The sequence below is a fragment of the Pyrus communis genome, chromosome 5, assembly GCF_041283825.1.
Source record: "Pyrus communis isolate YQ-2024b chromosome 5, ASM4128382v1, whole genome shotgun sequence".
Lineage (NCBI taxonomy): Eukaryota > Viridiplantae > Streptophyta > Magnoliopsida > Rosales > Rosaceae > Pyrus > Pyrus communis.
Genome location: NC_142569.1, coordinates 10,909,265 through 10,928,686, shown reverse-complemented (window position 1 = coordinate 10,928,686; position 19,422 = coordinate 10,909,265). Strand labels below are relative to the sequence as shown.

General features: G+C 36.4%; 2 protein-coding genes across 2 annotated transcripts; both read right to left on the bottom strand.

Annotated features, from left to right (window-relative positions):
* Window positions 1-4,195: 4,195 nt before the first annotated feature.
* Window positions 4,196-4,672, bottom strand: LOC137724748 (uncharacterized). The gene has a single exon (XM_068463458.2). The coding sequence runs from the start codon at window positions 4,670-4,672 to the stop codon at window positions 4,196-4,198; it is 477 nt and encodes a 158-aa protein (XP_068319559.2).
* A 9,517-nt stretch (window positions 4,673-14,189) lies between these two features.
* Window positions 14,190-15,770, bottom strand: LOC137726727 (protein LIGHT-DEPENDENT SHORT HYPOCOTYLS 4-like). Its single transcript, XM_068465682.2, has one exon. The coding sequence runs from the start codon at window positions 15,090-15,092 to the stop codon at window positions 14,427-14,429; it is 666 nt and encodes a 221-aa protein (XP_068321783.1). The 5' UTR covers window positions 15,093-15,770; the 3' UTR covers window positions 14,190-14,426.
* Window positions 15,771-19,422: the final 3,652 nt, after the last annotated feature.

Sequence of the window (19,422 nt, the reverse complement as noted above, 5' to 3'; positions counted from 1 at the left end):
TCTCTACCCTTCTTTTGTCATTTTCTTATATCTCTCTCCTCTCACATTCTTTATTTTTTCTTTTTCTTTCTATGAAAAATTAATATAAGATGTTAACGTGGTTTAACTGTGACTGTTCAAATAGGAGGAGATGGAAGAGGAGGGGGAAAAAAAGGGGAAAAAAATCCTACTCCCTAAAATTAATCCGCAAACAATCAAATAGAAGATCACGATTGACTGAATAAATTCCGATTGACGAGTTATATACATAAGTGAGGTAGCAGCCCTAGCTAGCACTAGCAGTCTAGTCCAAAAAGCTTCTATGCCGTTACAGAGGAGATTGAACTCATACCACTTGTTGGAATCCAACAAGTTTATCACTGCAGCCTTAATAAGTTCTAACAAACTGATGCCTTTACAGAAAAAGATTTTGAAAAGGACAGGACCAGGACCACAGGTTAATTAATCTATGAAACGATCTTAAGGGGCTAAGCTAATTGATCAGCTATAAGCCTTTAGTTAACCAGGCTAAATCTCTCAATTTAAAACATAGGCCACGTACATCCACATGCATGCAGTGAGAATTCTCGACAGACAAACACCACTTGTTGGAATCCAACAAGTTTATCACTGCAGCCTTAATAAGTTCTAACAAACTGATGTCTTTCCAGAAAAAGAGTTTGAAAAGGACAGGACCAGGACCACAGGTTAATTAATCTATGAAACGATCTTAAAGGGCTAAGCTAATTGATCAGCTATAAGCCTATAGTTAACCATGCTAAATCTCTCAATTTAAAACCTAGGCCACGTACATCCACATGCATGCAGTGAGAATTCTCGACAGACAAACACCATTCCCTGCTTATGTAACATAAACAAGCATATCACGTGTTTGTACCATACTTGACCAATCCCGAAACTACTAAGTACCGGTCAAAAGCATACCGTCAAAGACCCACAAAACTTTTCCTCCAACTAGGAGGCCAATCACAACGTGACACGTGTCGGAATCAGAGGCTAATCACAGCGCAACACGTGTCGATATCAGAGGCCAATCACAACACGACACGTGTCAATGTCACAACAAAACTAGAAACTCTCTTCTATAAAAGGAGATCATTCTCGCACAAAAATCCCTAATGTCATTTGTACTAAACTATTCACTAGAATTCACAAAAAGAGAGCTTGAACCTATGTATTTGTGTAAACCCTTCACAACTAATGAGAACTCCTCTACTTCGTGGACATAGCCAATCTGGGTGAACTACGTACATCTTGTGTTATTTGCTTCCCTGTTTCTATTCATTTACATACTTATCCACACTAATGACCAGAACAACCTAGTGAAGGTCATAAACTTGACACTTTCTGTTGTACTAAAGTCCTCGCCGATTTTGTGCATCAACATCACACTTTACAGCAATGACGGAAAACATGATACATTTTGTGGCTTTGATATCGATTTCTACTGACTATCTAACCCATTAAATGTTGTCAATGTACTCAAAAATAATGTAAACAGTACTCGTACTACTACTGTATAGCGGAGGGTTTGAGATCTCTTAATTCCAACGCTATCTAAGCAATTTCTTTCTGATGTGTCTAGCTATGTTAGCTACATATGGACAATACCTCTATATGCGACAGAGAGAAAACCTAGAAATATATTAACCATGCATGCATCGTGTCCTTTCGTCAAACTAGATCCCTGCATGCATGTTAATGACCTGAAAAGTGAAAACCAAATTAATAGTTAGGTAGGGATTGATCATGGAATGGATGCATGGTCGTCCAGTATAAACCTGTCTGCAAAACTAAACGTGTCTTAGTTTCTTAACTGTACTACTCAACAAAAAGGATCAGAAGCCGAGATCATTTTAATGGGACATAATTACTCTCTTATTATACTCTTTTCTAGCCTTCGAGTGTTGAATAACTCAAAAAAGAATTAAAAGACAAAATAAAAGAAGAAGTACATAAAAAAAGATGCGAGTGTGAAAATCACTACCTCATTTCCAAAACCCTAAACCTTAGCTAGTCAGTTCAGTTTAAATAAGGGAATTGTTACATATTGTGAGGATGTGAAGAATCGTTTTAACATCGAGAGTTTATGATCAAACCTTACACATTCTTATAAAAAGTTTGAGTTCTTCCCATATTGCTTATTTTATAATGGGACCTTTACTTCTCGGTGATTACCTCTAAAACAATAATCATACGTTTAAACTTCTTCTTTTTTTCTCTAGAAAAAAGTACACGATGATCTAGCAATAATAGCTTCAAGAAATAATGATGAATATGGTCTTGGAACTTTGTTTTTCACTTAATTTCATGTGGCAAAGTGAATTGACTAATATAACTTAATTAGCTCAAGTAAGTCCACGGCCAGGAGCTAATAGGGCAATATTTACGTACGTGAAAATTTTTTTACAGCTAATTCTTGATACAAAAAATTCACTTCCTCCCATCAAACCAAGACACACAAACTTACAAGGAGAAATCATCTGTTCCCGAAAAATTAAATTTAAACGCAATGAAATTCTTTTATTCAGAACGTGTATTTGTATCTTTAAATTCAAGCTTTCGTTGATAAACTAGTACGATGGCAACAGATCAGCTAAAGCACCAGAGCTAGCTATATATATGTGAGGGTCACACTTCACAGCTTCGTCATGACAGTTTATCCACAGGGATTTTTCAACCAAAAGGAAACTATATGAAGCACATAGAGGAAGGGCTCCCTCGCCTCAATACATCTTCCTGCATCTTCTTCATTTATTAATGCAGCAAATTATTTGATCAGATGCACTTAATATATTGTTAACCAAGTCAGTGTCAAATCTTTTTAAAATATCAAGCCAGTTCACAAACTATTTTATCAAATTTCCCGTAATTAGTGTTTATTGTATATTGTATGTTAATATTTTGTAATCAGTGTAAAATTTTAATTTTGATAGGAATTGAAGAAACCTTCAGTATTTTTGCTATTATTTATTTGTCAATGCAAGGAGTCATAGTTCTACAGTAATGAACAAATCTATATATACGACAAATCTATATATACGACACTTTTGTACATATTACAAGCTAAAGCTTTGTTTACTGACTCCGGCCACCGAGTTCACTCTCGCATAGTAACTGGGGAGAAAAAACATACACGAATGTATATATTGGCAAAGTTTTCTATTTTATAATACGTACAATATAACGGACATTGAAAAAGTAAAAATATAGGAAGAATTTTACAATAGACTAGTTATAATAATTTGTTTTTAATTAAATAGAATAAAATATAAAATTCTTACTTACAAATGAAAAAAAAAATATCACTTGACCATAATATTGTAATATCAAGTGATGTTTTCATGTTTCTTGACAAACTTAATTTAGATAATCAGAAAGAAAATAATTTCCCTCTTTTTTTTTTCTTTTTTTTCTTTTTCCGAAGATAGAATATATTAAAGACAAATAGGAATGTTTACATTGTGACATCCCACATCGTTCAGGGGAGTGATCCTTATATATATATTTTCATCCCTACCTAGCACGAGATCTTTTGGGAGCTCACTGGCTTTGGGTTCCATGGGAACTTCGAAGTTAAGCGAATAGCCCACGAGAGCAATCCCATGATGGGTGACCCACTGGGAAGTTGCTCATGAGTTCTCAAAAACAAAACCGTGAGGGAATGGTAAGCCTAAAGCGGACAATATCGTGCTATGGTGGTGGAGTGGGCCCTGGAAGTGATCCGTTTTGGCCAGGATGTGACAATTTGGTATCAGAGCCTAAACCTGGCCGTGTTGTGCCGACGAGGACGTCGGGCCCCTAAGGGGGTGGATTGTGACATCCCACATCGCCTAGGGGAGTGATCCTTATATGTATATTTCCATCCCTACCTAGCACAAGGCCTTTTGGGAGCTCACTGGCTTCGGGTTCCATGGGAACTTCGAAGTTAAGCAAGTAGCGCACGAGAGCAATCCCATGATGGGTGACCCACTGGGAAGTTGCTTGTGAGTTCCCAAAAACAAAACCGTGAGGGAATGGTAAGCCAAAAGCGGACAATATAATATTGTGCTACGATGGTGGAGCGGGTCCAGGAAGTAATCCGCCCCGGGCCAGGATGTATGTGAAGTAATCCGCCCCGGACCGGGATGTGACATACATCCTGGGCTAGAATATTAAACAGAAAATCTGGGCCAATACAGTCCCAAACAAAAACTCAGCCCTCTTTTAAAACAAACTTAGCCACCGAGTGAGCGGCACGATTGCTTTCCCCAGGCATAAACGCAAACGTCACTGACGTCAACCTTCGCACTAAAAGCTCAATGTCGCCAAGAATGCATTCAATGCTAAAGTCAAGCGATATTTCCTTCTTAAGCATCTGGATAATCACTTTAGCATCCGATTCAATAATCACCTTGTCAAACCCGTTGTCAATGCAAGCCTTCAGAGCATCACGGATCGCACACACCTCAGCAACTGTTGCAGTGTGACAGAAACCATTTCCCAATCCTCCTGCAGCTTGAAGCAAACCAGTAAAATCCCGACCCACCCAACCAACACCTACACGCAAAGTATTCTTGCACCAAGCCGCATCAGTATTGATCTTAATGAAACCAAACTTCAATTTCTGCCAGTGAGCTTTCAGTCGAACCGCAATCTTTAGAGGACTCAGGCTCTTTAGACAATCTTCCATATCTCCCTAGGACACAACATCTCTAAATTCAGATGTGTTCTTCCTCCAAGTCACCAGGACCTCAATAGGTTGTCGATACAACCCATTAAACACCACCTCGTTTCTATTTTTATAGAGTCGCCATAGGCCAAAAGCAAATTCTTGTAAGATCTCGGTTAGCCTTATCCCTATCCTTGACCCGGTTACAGAAATTTTCCCAACTTGCTAAGAAATCACAACCAATTAGGTCTAGGGAATTTAGGTGGAGTGAAGAACAAAACCAGAATCGGTGACCGAGATTGCATTGGAAGAATAAATGATTTTCTGATTCATCAACAGTATTACACACCCCACAAATATTGTCAACCCTCATATGGCGTCTCTGGAGGTTATGTCTAATTGCCAGAGAATTGTTGCAACACCACCAAATGAAAATTTTAATTTTGTTGAGTACCTGCAAACACCAGATCTTTTTCCATACCTAATTTTGCTTCTGGTATTCACTGGGCGCACCGCGTCCTTTCTTTCCCAGGGCTCCGTTCTCCATCAGCTTCACAACCACCCCGTATCCAGTTTTAACAGAGTAATCCCCGTTCATAGTATGGTGCCACACTAGTCTATCACAACTGCCAAAGATGCTTAGAGGAATACTTAATATTTGAGTCACATCATCCCGATTAAAGCCAGCCGAGATTACATCAGCCTTCCAAGACTTTGAGGCCGGGTCAATTAAGTCACACACCATAATTTCTTCCAAACAATCTCTCAGTCTGACTTTGAAGGTGATAGGTTTCGGGAACCACGAGTCCTCCCTAATATTAATGCACGCTCCATCTCCCACCCACCACCTTAAGCCATGGTAAAGCACCTTGCGAGCTTCAAAAATTCCCTTCCACCCCCATGACGTATTCTTTGCCCTGCCGGCATCCCTTAAGGTTTTCTTTGGAAAGCATTTGTCTCTTAAAACAGTTGCTAGAAGAGACGTCGGATTTTGGGTCAAGCGCCATCCAATCTTAGTTAGAAAAGCTAGATTGAAGTATTGGATATCACTGAAACCCAAACCTCCAAACTTTTTTTGTTTCATTAGCCAGTCCCAAGAAATCCAATGGACACCCTTTCTTTGATCACTACCTCTCCACCAATAGTTTCGAATAACTTTCTCAACATCCCTACACACCCCAATGGGAAGTTTAAAGGTTTGTTTGGTATTGCTGTGCTTTTAAAAAAAAAAAAAAAACTGTTTCTGCTGTAAGAATAAGCTCATTTTTACTGCTTCACGTTTTCAGCTTTTTTTTTAATCCAAAACTGTGAAAATAAGTTGTTTTAAATATTTATCAAATATCTTTTTAAGCATAATTTTTTTATACTCACTTTTTATAAAAACATCTCATGCCCGTCCTAAAAAGTCCAATAGCACCGCTAGAAAGAAAAGAGGAGGGAGTACGTGGGACCCAAGTCGGAATTTTGACTAATCAGGGCCCACCCGAGTGCCAATAACTTTGTGTTGGGGACGCGACAACAATCTCGTACGGTTCACGGGTATCGAGGAAATTGCAAAAGGAAGGGAGGAGATCGTGCCACGTTATGTGTTCAGGGTGTGATTTGCGGTGGAGATCTAGGGTTTAGAACGAGGCGAAAAGCATAAGCCGACATAAGAGACAGGTGCGCACGTGAGAGTGCACGGTTGGGCTGTCCTGATTGGGTCCCCTTCTTTCCGTCGAGTTTGATCGCCTATTCACAATTGACCGTAGAACGCGGGATTCTCGTACTCGATGAGGCACTTGCGTATACGTATTTGATCGCCATTTTTTTGGACGAAAGATCATTTCCTAAAAGCCCAAAACAGGCACAACAAATACAAGTGTTTTAGATCATTTCACATTTGATCATTGTACTTGCTGCATGTTTTTGACAAGTTGATCCATTTTACGTAATATTGATTAGTCTAACGACAATAATTTCTGTTTTTATTAGAGTAAGTTTTAAATTTTACTCTCCAGTGTGTCATTTGATTAGTGGATTAATAGTATTTTTAGAAAGAGAGGTTAGAGAATCTGTTATGAGTGATCGAATTATGTAATAGATCGATTTGATTAATCTCTCTATTACATTGTATGATGCAATCCGGTTCATTTATTTAACAACGAAAACGACATATTTGTATTAAGTTTGATGCTACACTGTAGTGTATTGGAGCTTGATGTGGATGGATTAACAACTCTTTGTAGAAATATTTTAGTAAATGCCCTATCTTTTGTATATAAAAAGGAAGCCAATAATTGATTTAATAGAGATACATCATATATTGAGTTATATAAGATGTGAAACATGAGGAACCAAAATTTTGATCATTCAAATGAATAATTATTTCTTGATAAATTGCAAATTGAATATCTATGTGGCAATCGACAACAATTCATAATTCTGATTTTAAAAATTGAAAGAAGTCTTAAGTTTGAATTATTGCTCAATCATTAATACAAAAAAAAAAAAAAAAAAAGACACTAATAATCGTCCAAACTCGTATGTGGTTTAATATTTTAGTAGATAGGGTGTTGAAGTTTTACCCATGCGTCCTAGGTTTGAAACCCCACTCTCTCTTAAATTATTGTAATTGTTTCGAACTCTCATTCTCTCCCTAATAATAGTAAAATTACAAAAACACCAAAGAATCGTCCAAACTCGAAAAATGTAAGTAAGGGCAGGTGTCCATGCACATGAAAGAATTTGAAGGGGAGAGATCCAGAGTTTAATTTCTGCTATAATTTTGTTAAGTAGTATACTATATACTGTAGATAGGATAACATGTGTAGAGATGGGAATTCAAACCGTTAAACCCGATAATCGTGGATAACCGTCTAAATGAAGAGGATTTGGGTATGAAAATTTGGGTATATTATGGATATGGGGAAAAACATTGAACTTTAATTGGTTATGGTTTTGGATATGGTTATAAAAGTCTCAATCCGTATCCGTCCCTGAATCCGAACTGAATAATATATACTATATAATGTCATAGTTTATGTAATATATTGTATTTGAGTGGAGCTATACAATCATTACTATATTCATTATTCACCGGATAATATATTTAATATATAATACATTAGTATTTCGCTCAAAAAATGTATTAGTATTTAATGAACCCTATATTATATTCCTTATGCATCAAACATAATGTTTATGGGAGATATCAACAAATCACATCATCAATGTTTTATTCAATGCTCTTATTTTTATATCTACAAAATTCATTTATTATTATGTTTTTTTATTATTAGACGTGGCTATTTATGACGAAATTAGTATTCATTAAATTATTGTGCGCCAATTGGATGAATATAATATTTTATTTTTGACGAAGATGGATATAACAGTTAACCGATAGGAAATCCGTTACCCGATGGATATAGTTATGGATAATTCCCAATGGTTATTTTGCAGTTATGGATATGATTCATTTTTATGGTTATGGAGATAGATATAGTATTTCCGTCCTCAAACCAAACCGTTGTTATCCCTGCATGTGTAGGGGTGCATGTGTTAGTAGTTTGAGTGGTTTGCAGGCTTAAATCATGCAATGGGAGGCTGAAGGGTGTTTGAACATGGTGTGGACTAGCTAGTTGTACTGCCTAGTCCTTAATTTGTCCATTGAACTTTTTTACTTTTCTTGACTGAGATTGCAATGGTTATGTCCATCACAGATTCACAGTCTTAAATCATGCAAAGCACATCAAGTTATGGGGAAGGTAAATTTTTTGGCAGCCTTAGCTTTCTGCCAGTGTTTTGGCCTCTATTGCCCGATTTGTTCTGCTGGCATGCATCTGCCCAATTGCACACTCCTCTACTACTTCACAGTAACATTACTTCAACTTAAAACACAGATTACATGAAGTTTGCAGTTCATTAGGTCACTGGTTAAACGATTGTATAAGTCATCAGTACAGTCAACAAGGTTGTTGGTGTTTGGTTAGCGTTTGGTTAACGTTGTTAGACTCTCTGTTAAAAACAGAGCTGCGTAATTGTTTTTTTAGTTAATACAAGTCTTAGTTTTCGTTCTAATTCTTCATCTTTCTCACTTCTTCATCATTCTTTGATTTTTCTCAATCATTCTCAATTCTTCATCGTTCTTTGATTTTTTTCAATGTAGTTAATATGGTATTAGGACCACTAGGCTCACGTAAGAGATTTTGGTGTTAACAAATCTGATTACATTGCTTACTACCTCGTCTAGAGGTAATTGTATCCATCCACTTAGTTGAATCAAGTGCCAAGTCACATAAATTTACAGATGACATATATTCATGAAAAGTTTAATACCTAATTATGGCTAATCATATTATATGTTTGTTGTGGGTTCATTGACCCGTGGTGAAACATCATGTATATTAAGAATAAAAATCTGCAGTACTACGTCTTTATCAATAAATTTACTTTATTTGATATATATTTTTATAGTTAAAAAATAAAATTTCACACTTTTTTTTTCATGCACAATTTTGTTTATTTCTGATCTTTAAGTTGAAGATAATTAAGATGTAAAAATAAAAATGTGCATAAAGAGAAAAATATAGAAGTAATTTCCCTTTTAGGTAGCCATTAGTACAACCACATTTCATTGCAAATGATATAGGCTAATTTGTTTTGTTCAACTCCATATTAGTAAATGATACAACATTCTTAGTTTCTCTTCAACAGTATGTAATACCGTCATAAACTTCAAGTACCACACCACTATAATCTATATAGAGATACTCTCTCCTAACATAAATTATTGGTGGACACACGACCGCTTCACTAATTTTAGGCAATGATTTTCATCCATGAAAGTGACATATTTGGTCGTCATTGACTATAAAATCAACAATCTCCATTCGTTGAGAAAGATCCTTTAGGATACGGTCTTCACAACCTTTGAAAATCTCTGTCCATCTAGAAGTTCTTGTCGGATGGCCTTCCATAACTGACATGCATGATGTTGATGATAATGGTAATGGTAATGGTAAAAAAAAAAAAAATGAATTCCAATGAGAAAACAGATATATAATTAAATGTTACATGAAACATTGTCTAATGTAATTAAGTAGGGAATATAATAATTTTACTTTTACTTTTACGGTCTAAAGTTTTTATTGTCACGATCACATAAGATCATCTGTTCATAAAAGTAACTTACTTAACTGTTGAATTCAGTCCAGTATACATACTAACCTAGCTAATAGCTCAAGTTCTCGAGTTGAATGCCGAATCACTTGTAATCATGTATGACCTCAAAAGAAAGGTTGTAGTACGATTTTAAACTTTTCAGTAGTATCCATGCATGGCAAGCTGATCAGACAAATCCAGCTATTATCCCGATTAATACGAGGTCGATCTTATTAAGTGCCGTTTCACTACCTGATGCGTTTTGATTTAGAAGCAGGCATCATTTGATGCATTGAGTTGTTGGAATTGTTAGAGTTGGTTTAGCAGTTTATTAGTGGTTTAGTAGTCTATAAATAGCCTCTGTGCCATCCGTTGTATTTTGGTTAACATCAATACAGAAATGCTCCATCTTTTTTCATGTGTCTTGTTTCTGCTGCTAGATCTAAACGCCTTGAAGTCCTAATGCGGCCGAAAGAAGGCAAAAAGGATAACTGGATAAGTACGTATCACTGAAAATGGCCAGCCTATACAGTAAAGGACTCCTAGCAATACTAATAGAAAAGTTTCATAATTTCACTTCTCCCCCAACACCAGAAATTTCAAAAAGCTAAATAATATATATGAATTATTGAAGTTGAAAGACAAATAAACTTCTGCACTTAACTTATGATTTGATGGGACTAAAAATGACGGAGACAGTCCCTTTTAAGTTAAACAAAAATAGTTAATTATTTGTAAGTGATGGATTTCACCGATGGCTAGAGTTTTTTTCTTCGACTTACTGTGTATTGGGTTTAATTTTTTCTCTCTCCTCTTTAGTATAAATTAGTGTAAAAGATAACTTTTATTAAAAAAAAAGATAATTATTTAAGCATGTAACCTTTGCGTTTATTGGTAATTACATGCATGGATGTTTAAGTTTAGAAAACCATCAATTCTCTAACTTAAATGAACAAATACATCCAGCACAAACTATAATCTCTTTCGATAATGAAGATTGGATTGGAATTAATATCTCATAAAATTTACAGTATGCTGATTTTTCATTTTGTGAGGATTAGACATGAAAAAAATTTATCTTACTCCTAGCTACCATTTTGAAATGATCAAAATGGATAAGTTTCTTAAATGAGTGATCCATCTTTACCTACAAGTAGGACATTTTTTTTCATCTTCTTTCAACATAACTTGAATATCATCATACCATCCAATCCAGTCCTAGCTAACAAACGAGCCGTATATAGATTAACAAGCTAGTTCAAATATGATGAAGTATGAAATGAACAGAAATGAAAAACATGAAGATGCATATATAAAATTAAGAGATCATATCTATATGAATTAAGAAGGAGCTCTTCTCTTTTCACTGAATTGTTTGGCAAAATACGGATTACCTTCTGTAATATTTATATGTTCATCAAGAATAATTTCATATCAAATTAGCTACTATGACTTTTGTAACGAAAATAATTTGACGCTGAAGAAGAATTCTATGCTTAATTATTTCACATAAACTAGAAATTCAGAAGGAAAATAAAAACAATATAGGAATATATGTTAAATAAAATACTAAAATTCTTAGCAAACTACATACTTTTTTGAATTCAGCTTTGATCTTTCAGTAGGTAGTAAGAACACACGACACCAAAATACATCCTATATATTCACATAAACTTATATAAGAATTTTCAATTTCTTTGCTCGACTTTTAATTCTGTGTGTAAGAAATTCAAGAGTGTGTGAGCAATTGAGGCAAAAGAATCGCAATATAAAAAGGGATTTGTAACAGAGGCTGGATTTTTGCAACCAAAACCAAGGTGATCAAATGAAAACAAGCTGAGAATTCAGATTCAATTTTAATCAAAAAGTTAAGTTGTCAAGTAACAGGTCAAGACAGAATTAGACTAAGAGCTTTGATTCTATGTCAGGTAACTACCGGACTCTAAAAACTTAAGACGTTTTGCAATGAGTTAACAATACACACACACATATATACATACATTTGACTTTTTAGCCAAAATGATCGTCCTTAAGATTGGCATAACTCTCACTTTAGTCCTCAATGTTAAAAATCGAGAGAAATGATCCATGAGTTTGTCAACCGTCAATCATTTTGGTTCTTCTGTAAAAAAATCTCCGTTAAATGGAAAAACAAGTGCAGGGGTCGATTGGATAAAAATACCCTCAATTTAACGGAGATTTTTCACGAAAGAACTAAAATGATTGATGATGGACAAACTCAGGAATCAGTTCCATCGATTTTCAATCTCAATGATAAAAGTAAAGAGTTATACCAATCTCAAAAAATATTTTAGTTGAAAAGCCTATATATTTTAAGCTTATAAGATCAGCAACATGAATAAAACCGATGTAACGAATGATTGTAAATTACAAAATAATTTCCAGGTGCATCCATAAAGTGGTTGATCTCAAAATTAATAATATCTATATATATGATGACACCATAAAGTTCATGCTTTTAAGTTTTAATCAGTTTCCCTTATTTTACTAATGATGGAGTCTCTTCATGGAATCTAAAACACACCATAGATAACCGAAATCATTAGCAGAATGAATAGATCCTCTAAGAGGTAAAGTGGCCTTACATGCCCCACTACTTCACTGAAAGGAAAAAAGACGGTTTTTTTCCAGCACCTATATTACGTATCATTTGTTAACTAATTCTAGAGCTTATTTTTTCTTCTAAATAATGATCAACAACGCAAAATGCAGACATTTGTTTAGTTAAGTTGACTAATGTAGGGTATTTCTTTCTCTTCTACACTCAACTCCGAATCATCTTTTACATAGTTTTCAACTTTTCATTCACGTCTGATAAATGTTTCTACCGTTTGATAGAAAATAAATTCTTAATTAATCTAAATACTTATTAATAATAGAATCCTAGAGGAATATTGACACAACATCATCCAATCACTGACAAGCTGTCGGCCTGATTGAAAAATTAAACAAGATTTCCCTCAACTTCTCATAGCTAATTTGCACTTTTAACTATAAAATACTATGGCAGACATGTTTCCCTAACTAACTATAGCATCAAAATATGGAAAAGTATTGGATGCGAAGATTTGCCATATCGAAAATAAATTAAATGCTTTTTTAGTTAATTAACCGTGTTTCACCAAATTATAAATCTCACTAGATTCCACAATATTCACATCTTTTTTTGTTGCAGACTCTTTTGCAGTATTCCACTATATTTCCTGTTTGGTTCAGCAACATCTGACTATCTGAGACTGATTTGACATATAAGGAAAGTCAGCATATGAAATTTTACAAGCAATAATATATATTATTTTATATTCCTCACTAAAGAGAACCGTTACTTGATTAATACTACGGTTTAGTGGTATTCTTTTTTATTAATAAGTGATAGATTTAAAGTTTGATTTTCGCCAAAAGCGAATTTGAACCATATTATTGCTAACTCATTATGAGACTTAGCCCACTCTCCCATTCCTATATTATAAATAATATCGTTTGTTAAAAAAAAAAAAAAAAGTGCTTGAAACCGATAGTGAAGGCAGTGCCCTAAATGACACGCATGACACCAAAGTAAATAGCGCTCACATTTATCTTACAAGTAAATAGCTAGAGTGCTCTAAGTTGAAGAGTGGTTAATTTAGGCATAGTTCAAATTTGAAAGGGGATTATTATTGGCAGAAGTTCTGGAGAAAATTTCACTCGGAGGAATGATTACGTACCTTGTTTAATTGCGAATTTTCTTGAAAAACATCACTATGCTAAGTATGCTTAATAGAAACTCAAACTATATATAATTGTAAATTAACATATGTTGTGAGCTACTGATATCGAAACAGTTTTGTTTTCTCGTAAATTTTTCCACAAGAAGAAGGCGCGCGCGCGCGCATATATATATATCAATATTCCTAAACAGTAAAGTAGGAAAAGGTAGGAGCATAGAGAAGGGGAAGCAAGGGAAGTCAGAGATAAAGAGAGACTTGTCTGACCATATGCACCAATGTACAAGACACAAGCATTAAAGGAAGTATATATGTATATATCTGACATTTTTATATGATCCTCGTGTGAAGTCCTTTCAATAAGCTATGTATCTTAACCCAAAAAGAGAGAGAGAGATCTTTGCAAGAAACGAATTAAACTGGCTGCAAAAAAATAAAAAAATAAAAAATAAAATAAAAAAATAAAAAAAGGAATTAAACTGAGTTAACTTGGAGTTTCCAGCCACATCTTTCGAGAAATTTCTACTCGTAGGCATTACCTCAGAGAAAGAGCAAGTGAAAAAGAAAAAGAAAAAAAATACATGGAAAAAAAAGGAAAAAAGCACAGCAGTTGTTTTTGCATAAAAACTGACTCAATCAGAACAATTTCCCATAGACGATAGATCTAATTAGTCAAATCAAAGCGATAAATAGATAAGAAGGCCAGAATTAATTCATGAAAACACAGGTCTTTTTAGTCAGCATAGCAGTGGCTACCGACAACCACTGATAAATTAACTAAAACCCTAATTTGACAACATCCAAAATTAAATACCGCATAAATTTTAAAAGCATCAAGAAAATAAATAAGATAATACCGGCCCTCATAACTTCCGTTGTTGATGATGATAACAGCTAGCTTTGCCTTATTGTTGACTGGGATGATGGAGATGATGACCTGGCGGCGGCAGAGGCGGTGGAGGCAACTGTTGAGGCAGCGGCGGTCTCTTCCGCTTCTTCTTCTCATAGCTGATGCCTCTTGCTTTGGACTGCAAATCACGAACCTCACGAAGGTAGAGCCTCACGGCTCGAGCACCGAAGGGGTTGGCTTCAGGCTTGCCTCCGTTTTCTTCGAAGGCGGCACGGAGGCGGCCGATGAGGGCGTCGAGGCTGCCCCATGCCTGGCGAAGCGGGCAGGGGCAGGGAGCTGGTGGGTTTGGATGGCCGTAAAAGGGGCAGATTGGGGTGTGGACTTTGGTCTTGCCGAACTGGTCAAGGTACCGGAGGAATTCGAGAACGTGGGCCCCGCTGCACCGAGAAAGAGAGAGCGGAGGGCGATGGTTCTTGAGGTATTGTCCGAAGGTGTTCCAGTCACGCCGCTTTTGGTTCTCATAGCGGCTGCTGGAACCAGGAGATGATGAGGAAGGAGAAGATGAGCTTCCAGAAGCCGCTGCGAGAGAAGTAGTAGGAGTACTAGCAGCAGTGCTGTTCATCAGTGTGGATGTGTTGATAATTAGGTTATGGCTTGATGCTATGGTGATCTCATGATGGTGAGAGCTAGAACTTCCATCCATATCTTGGATTGAATCCATGGAATTAGGGTTTCTTCTGCTTTTGTTTTAAGTAGTCTTGATTTCTAGGGTTTCTTCTAGAGGAAGAGGGAGAGGGAGAGGGAGAGTTTAAGTTTTATATTGTTTTCTAACTATGAAACCTTAGTGAGAAACCACACACTGATGAAGAAGGGGAAATAAAAGAAGACAAAAGGTCTGGTAATTGATTGATATTACAGAATTCCCATTTTCTGAAAAGAGATGGAGGGAGGGAGGAAGAGAGAGATAGAGAGGGGGAGGGAGCTGGAGTTGGTGAACCAAAAGAAGATTTTTGATGTGAAGAGGGAAGTGATGAGATTGATGGGAGAGTACAAGCAAGCAACTGAGATGACTACTGTTACTCTTGACTCTATCTCTCCCCTCTTGTGGTGTTTATGTTTTGGTTTGATAGAGCAATATTATTACTATAGAGAAAAGATTGGAAGGTGATGGACGGATAATTGGTGCAGCTTTCAGCTTTGGTTTTCATAAAATGTTAAGGGACTGGCTTTTTCCTAAAAAGGGTGGAGCAAACTCAACTCTTAATACTGGATGATTACAATTATTCTTCTCTCATTCTTCTTATGTGAGAGAGAGGGGCGTTGTGTTTCTAGGGTTTTTATTTTTATTTTTTATTTTTGTGAAAATGGAAAGGGATTGGACGGTAGATTGAACTGGAGACAGGAAAAAGTTTGTAGGGGGTAAAATTAAAGGAATAACATGATTTTGGTTCTTGACCCCTCTTGTATGTTGAATTGAATGACAGTTCATATAATGAAATGACCATAATGACCCTTGTCAAATTAATTTTAATCCCACTTTTTATTTTCCTTCTCCTAAATTCAAAACTATAATTTCTGACACATGAATTTGGCCCCATCTCGCCTTTTAAACACTTGGAACGGTGGCCTATGTATGGAATCCGGCCCCGTGGGTTATGATTTTTCCCACAACCCTCACTGAGAAATTTCAAAAATGTATACGAAAAGTGATCTCTGCATTCTACTCTTTACCCTGAAAACGTAAATGCGAAAATAACTATAGCCTTGCGTATTCTTCCCTTCTTCCTATTAACTCTCTCGTTCCTCATCTCTTTATCTCATCTTCCTCTAGCCCTTCCCTTCTTGAGGCTTGAATCAAATGTAAAATGTGCATTTGAAGGTATTAAATTGCTCTTACTTCTTTAAGATGCCTATTGTATCCAGTATACAACACTTCCTTCATCAAGAAGTTGTTCGGAATGAAAGTTCTTACAATATCTTAATGACACCACATATGCATCTTCGCTATTTTCTTGTATGATTTTCTACATCAATAAATATAGTACGTAAGAAAAAAATAGTTCTTAGCATCAGTTCATTGTAGATCATAATAAGAATATATATGTTTGATTGACTCTCGTATATTTGTTCAAAACAGAATATATGTGGACGTATTTTCAAGTATATATCTTTCTATATCCAAAAATAGTGCATTACAAACAACCAGTAGGGTTTTCCTATAACTTGGCCTAAAATATGTAAGTGAAGAAAATGTGGGACTACGTATGTATGTAATATACGTAAAACATTTATATATATATATATATATATATATATATTAATACTAAATTCAGAAATTTATTGAAATGTCCTATATCTTTCACGTCCATGTGATCATAAACTAGGGTCGAATAATAAATTGAAAATGCCACGGCCTACAGTTCAAAACATGCATTGCAACTGCTATTCTAGTACCATCGAATATTGTTGGATTTTGTTTCTTAATTTTGTTAGCAGTAGAGTAGCAGTTGCAATGCATGTTCTGAACTGTCGGAGAGATGCTTAGCTCCATAAAATTTTGGAGGAGTTTCTAGTTTCTACAGAAAAGCAGTTTGTTCTTATTGATTCACGAAACTTTCTATTTAGTCATCAATCTGTATAAAAACACACAGTCGAAATTGGTAGAAGTATTAGAAACCGTCTATCTATTTGTTGCAGTCGATTAATTAAACAACCTTAGTTTTAATTGATTTTTTTGTAAAGATAATTTTTACGAATTGTTTTATAACATGAACGATTTTGATCACAAGCGGAAAGTCTCGTGAATCACCCATGATGTTTTTGTGCAGAAATTCCTCCATAATCTTGTGGAGACTAGTATCGCTTTATTTCAGGCTTTCAGCATTGTTTTCTGTTCGCTGGAAGTATATAAGAAAATAGCATTGCAAAATAATAGCTTGCTTAGTAAAGATGTGACATCCCACATCGTCCAGGGGAGTGATCCTTAAATGTATATTCTCATCCTTACCTAGCACGAGGCTTTTTGGGAACTCACGAGCAACTTCCCAGTGGGTCACCCATCATGGGATTGCTCTAGCCATCTTCTCACTTAACTTCGGAACAATCCCACATCGCCCAGGGGAGTGATCCTTAAATGTATATTCTCATCCTTACCTAGCACGAGGCCTTTTGGGAGCTCACTGGCTTCAGGTTCCGTAGGAACTCCGAAGTTAAGCGAGAAGAGGGCTAGAGCAATCCCATGATGGGTGACCCACTGGTAAGTTGCTCGTGAGTTCCCAAAAACAAAACTGTGAGGGAATGGTAAGCCCAAAGCGGACAATATCGTGTTACGTGGTGGAGCGGGCCCGGGAAGTGATCCGCCCCGGGCCGGGATGTGAAAAATTGGTATCAAAGCCTAACCCTGGTCACGAGTGTGCCGACGAGGACGTCGGACCTCTAAGGGGGGTGGATTGTGACATCCCACATCGCCCAGGGGAGTGATCCTTAAATGTATATTCTCATCCTTACCTAGCACGAGGCCATTTGGGAGCTCACTGGCTTCGGGTTCCGTAGGAACTGCGAAGTTAAGCGAGAAGAGGGCTAGAGCAATCTCATGATGGGTGACCCACTGGGAAGTTGCTCGTGAGTTCCCAAAAGGCCTCGTGCTAGGTAAGGATGAGAATATACATTTAAGGATCACTCCCCTGAGCGATGTGGGATGTCACAAAAGATGTGGATCAAATTTATAGGTTTGGGAACACATTACCAAAATAATAGCTTGTTTTGTAAGCTGAGGCCAAATGAGGGATGAAGAAGAGTGAATGAAACATAGCATGAGAGATGTGAAATAATGTAACACTATATTTGGATGAGGAAAATAAATTTAGAATTTTGAAAAAAGTTAGAATTTATAAATTGACATGCATCAATTCCCTTGTTTGGATTTATAAATATAAAAATTTAGAATTTTCTTGTAGAAAAAAAAAACTTGGAATTTGGGACCTCCAATTCTCAAGTTTAAATTTCATGTAGATAGGTGTCATTTTCAATTTTCTATTAGCAAGAGTTTAAAAATAACAAATTTCATATTCAAATTTCATTGTTCTTTTAGGTTAACTAAACAAGAAATTTCACAAATTTTAGAAAATAAAATTCTATCATTTCAATTTCCTTCATTCTAAAATTCCTTTATAATCTTAACTTTCCTCCAAACAAAGTGTAAGGGGTAACATACAAAATGAAAACTGAAAAATGGAAAAAAAAAAAAAAAAAAAAAAAAAAAAAAAACTATTTAAAGTAATTTTCATTTTTTTAAATTTTGTTTTCATGCATTCGTTTTTCTTTATTTCTCCCCCTTTTCCTATTGCCCTTCTTGTAACATCCCACATCGCTCAGGGGAGTGGATCCTATAAGCTTTATATGTATATTCCCATCTCTACCTAGCACAAGGCCTTTTGGGAGCTCACTAGCTTCGAGTTTCGTAGGAACTCTGAAGTTAAGCGAGTTCGGGCAATAGCATTCCCAGGATGGATGACCCACTGGGAAGTTTATTGTAACATCCCACATCGCTCAGGGGAGTGGATCCTATAAGCTTTATATGTACATTCCGATCTCTACCTAGCACGAGGCCTTTTGGGAGCTCACTAGCTTCGGGTTTCGTATGAACTTTGAAGTTAAGCGAGTTCAGGCGAGAGCATTCCCAGGATGGGTGATCCACTGGGAAGTTCTCGTGTGAGTTCCTAGAAACAAAACCGTGAGGGCATGGTTGGGGCCCAAAGCAGACAATATCGTGCTATGGTGGAGTCGATCCCAGGTTGTCGTGGGGGCCTGGCCGGGATGTGACAATTTGGTATCAGAGCCTAACCCTGGCTGCGTGTGTGCCGACGAGGACGTCGGGCCCCTAAGGGGGGTGGATTGTAACATCCCACATCACCCAAAGGAGTGGATCCTGTAAGCTTTATATGTATATTTACATCTCTACCTAGCACGAGGCCTTTTGGGAGCTCATTGGCTTTGAGTTCTGTAGGAACTCCAAAGTTAAGCGAGTTCGGGCGAGAGCATTCCCAGGATGG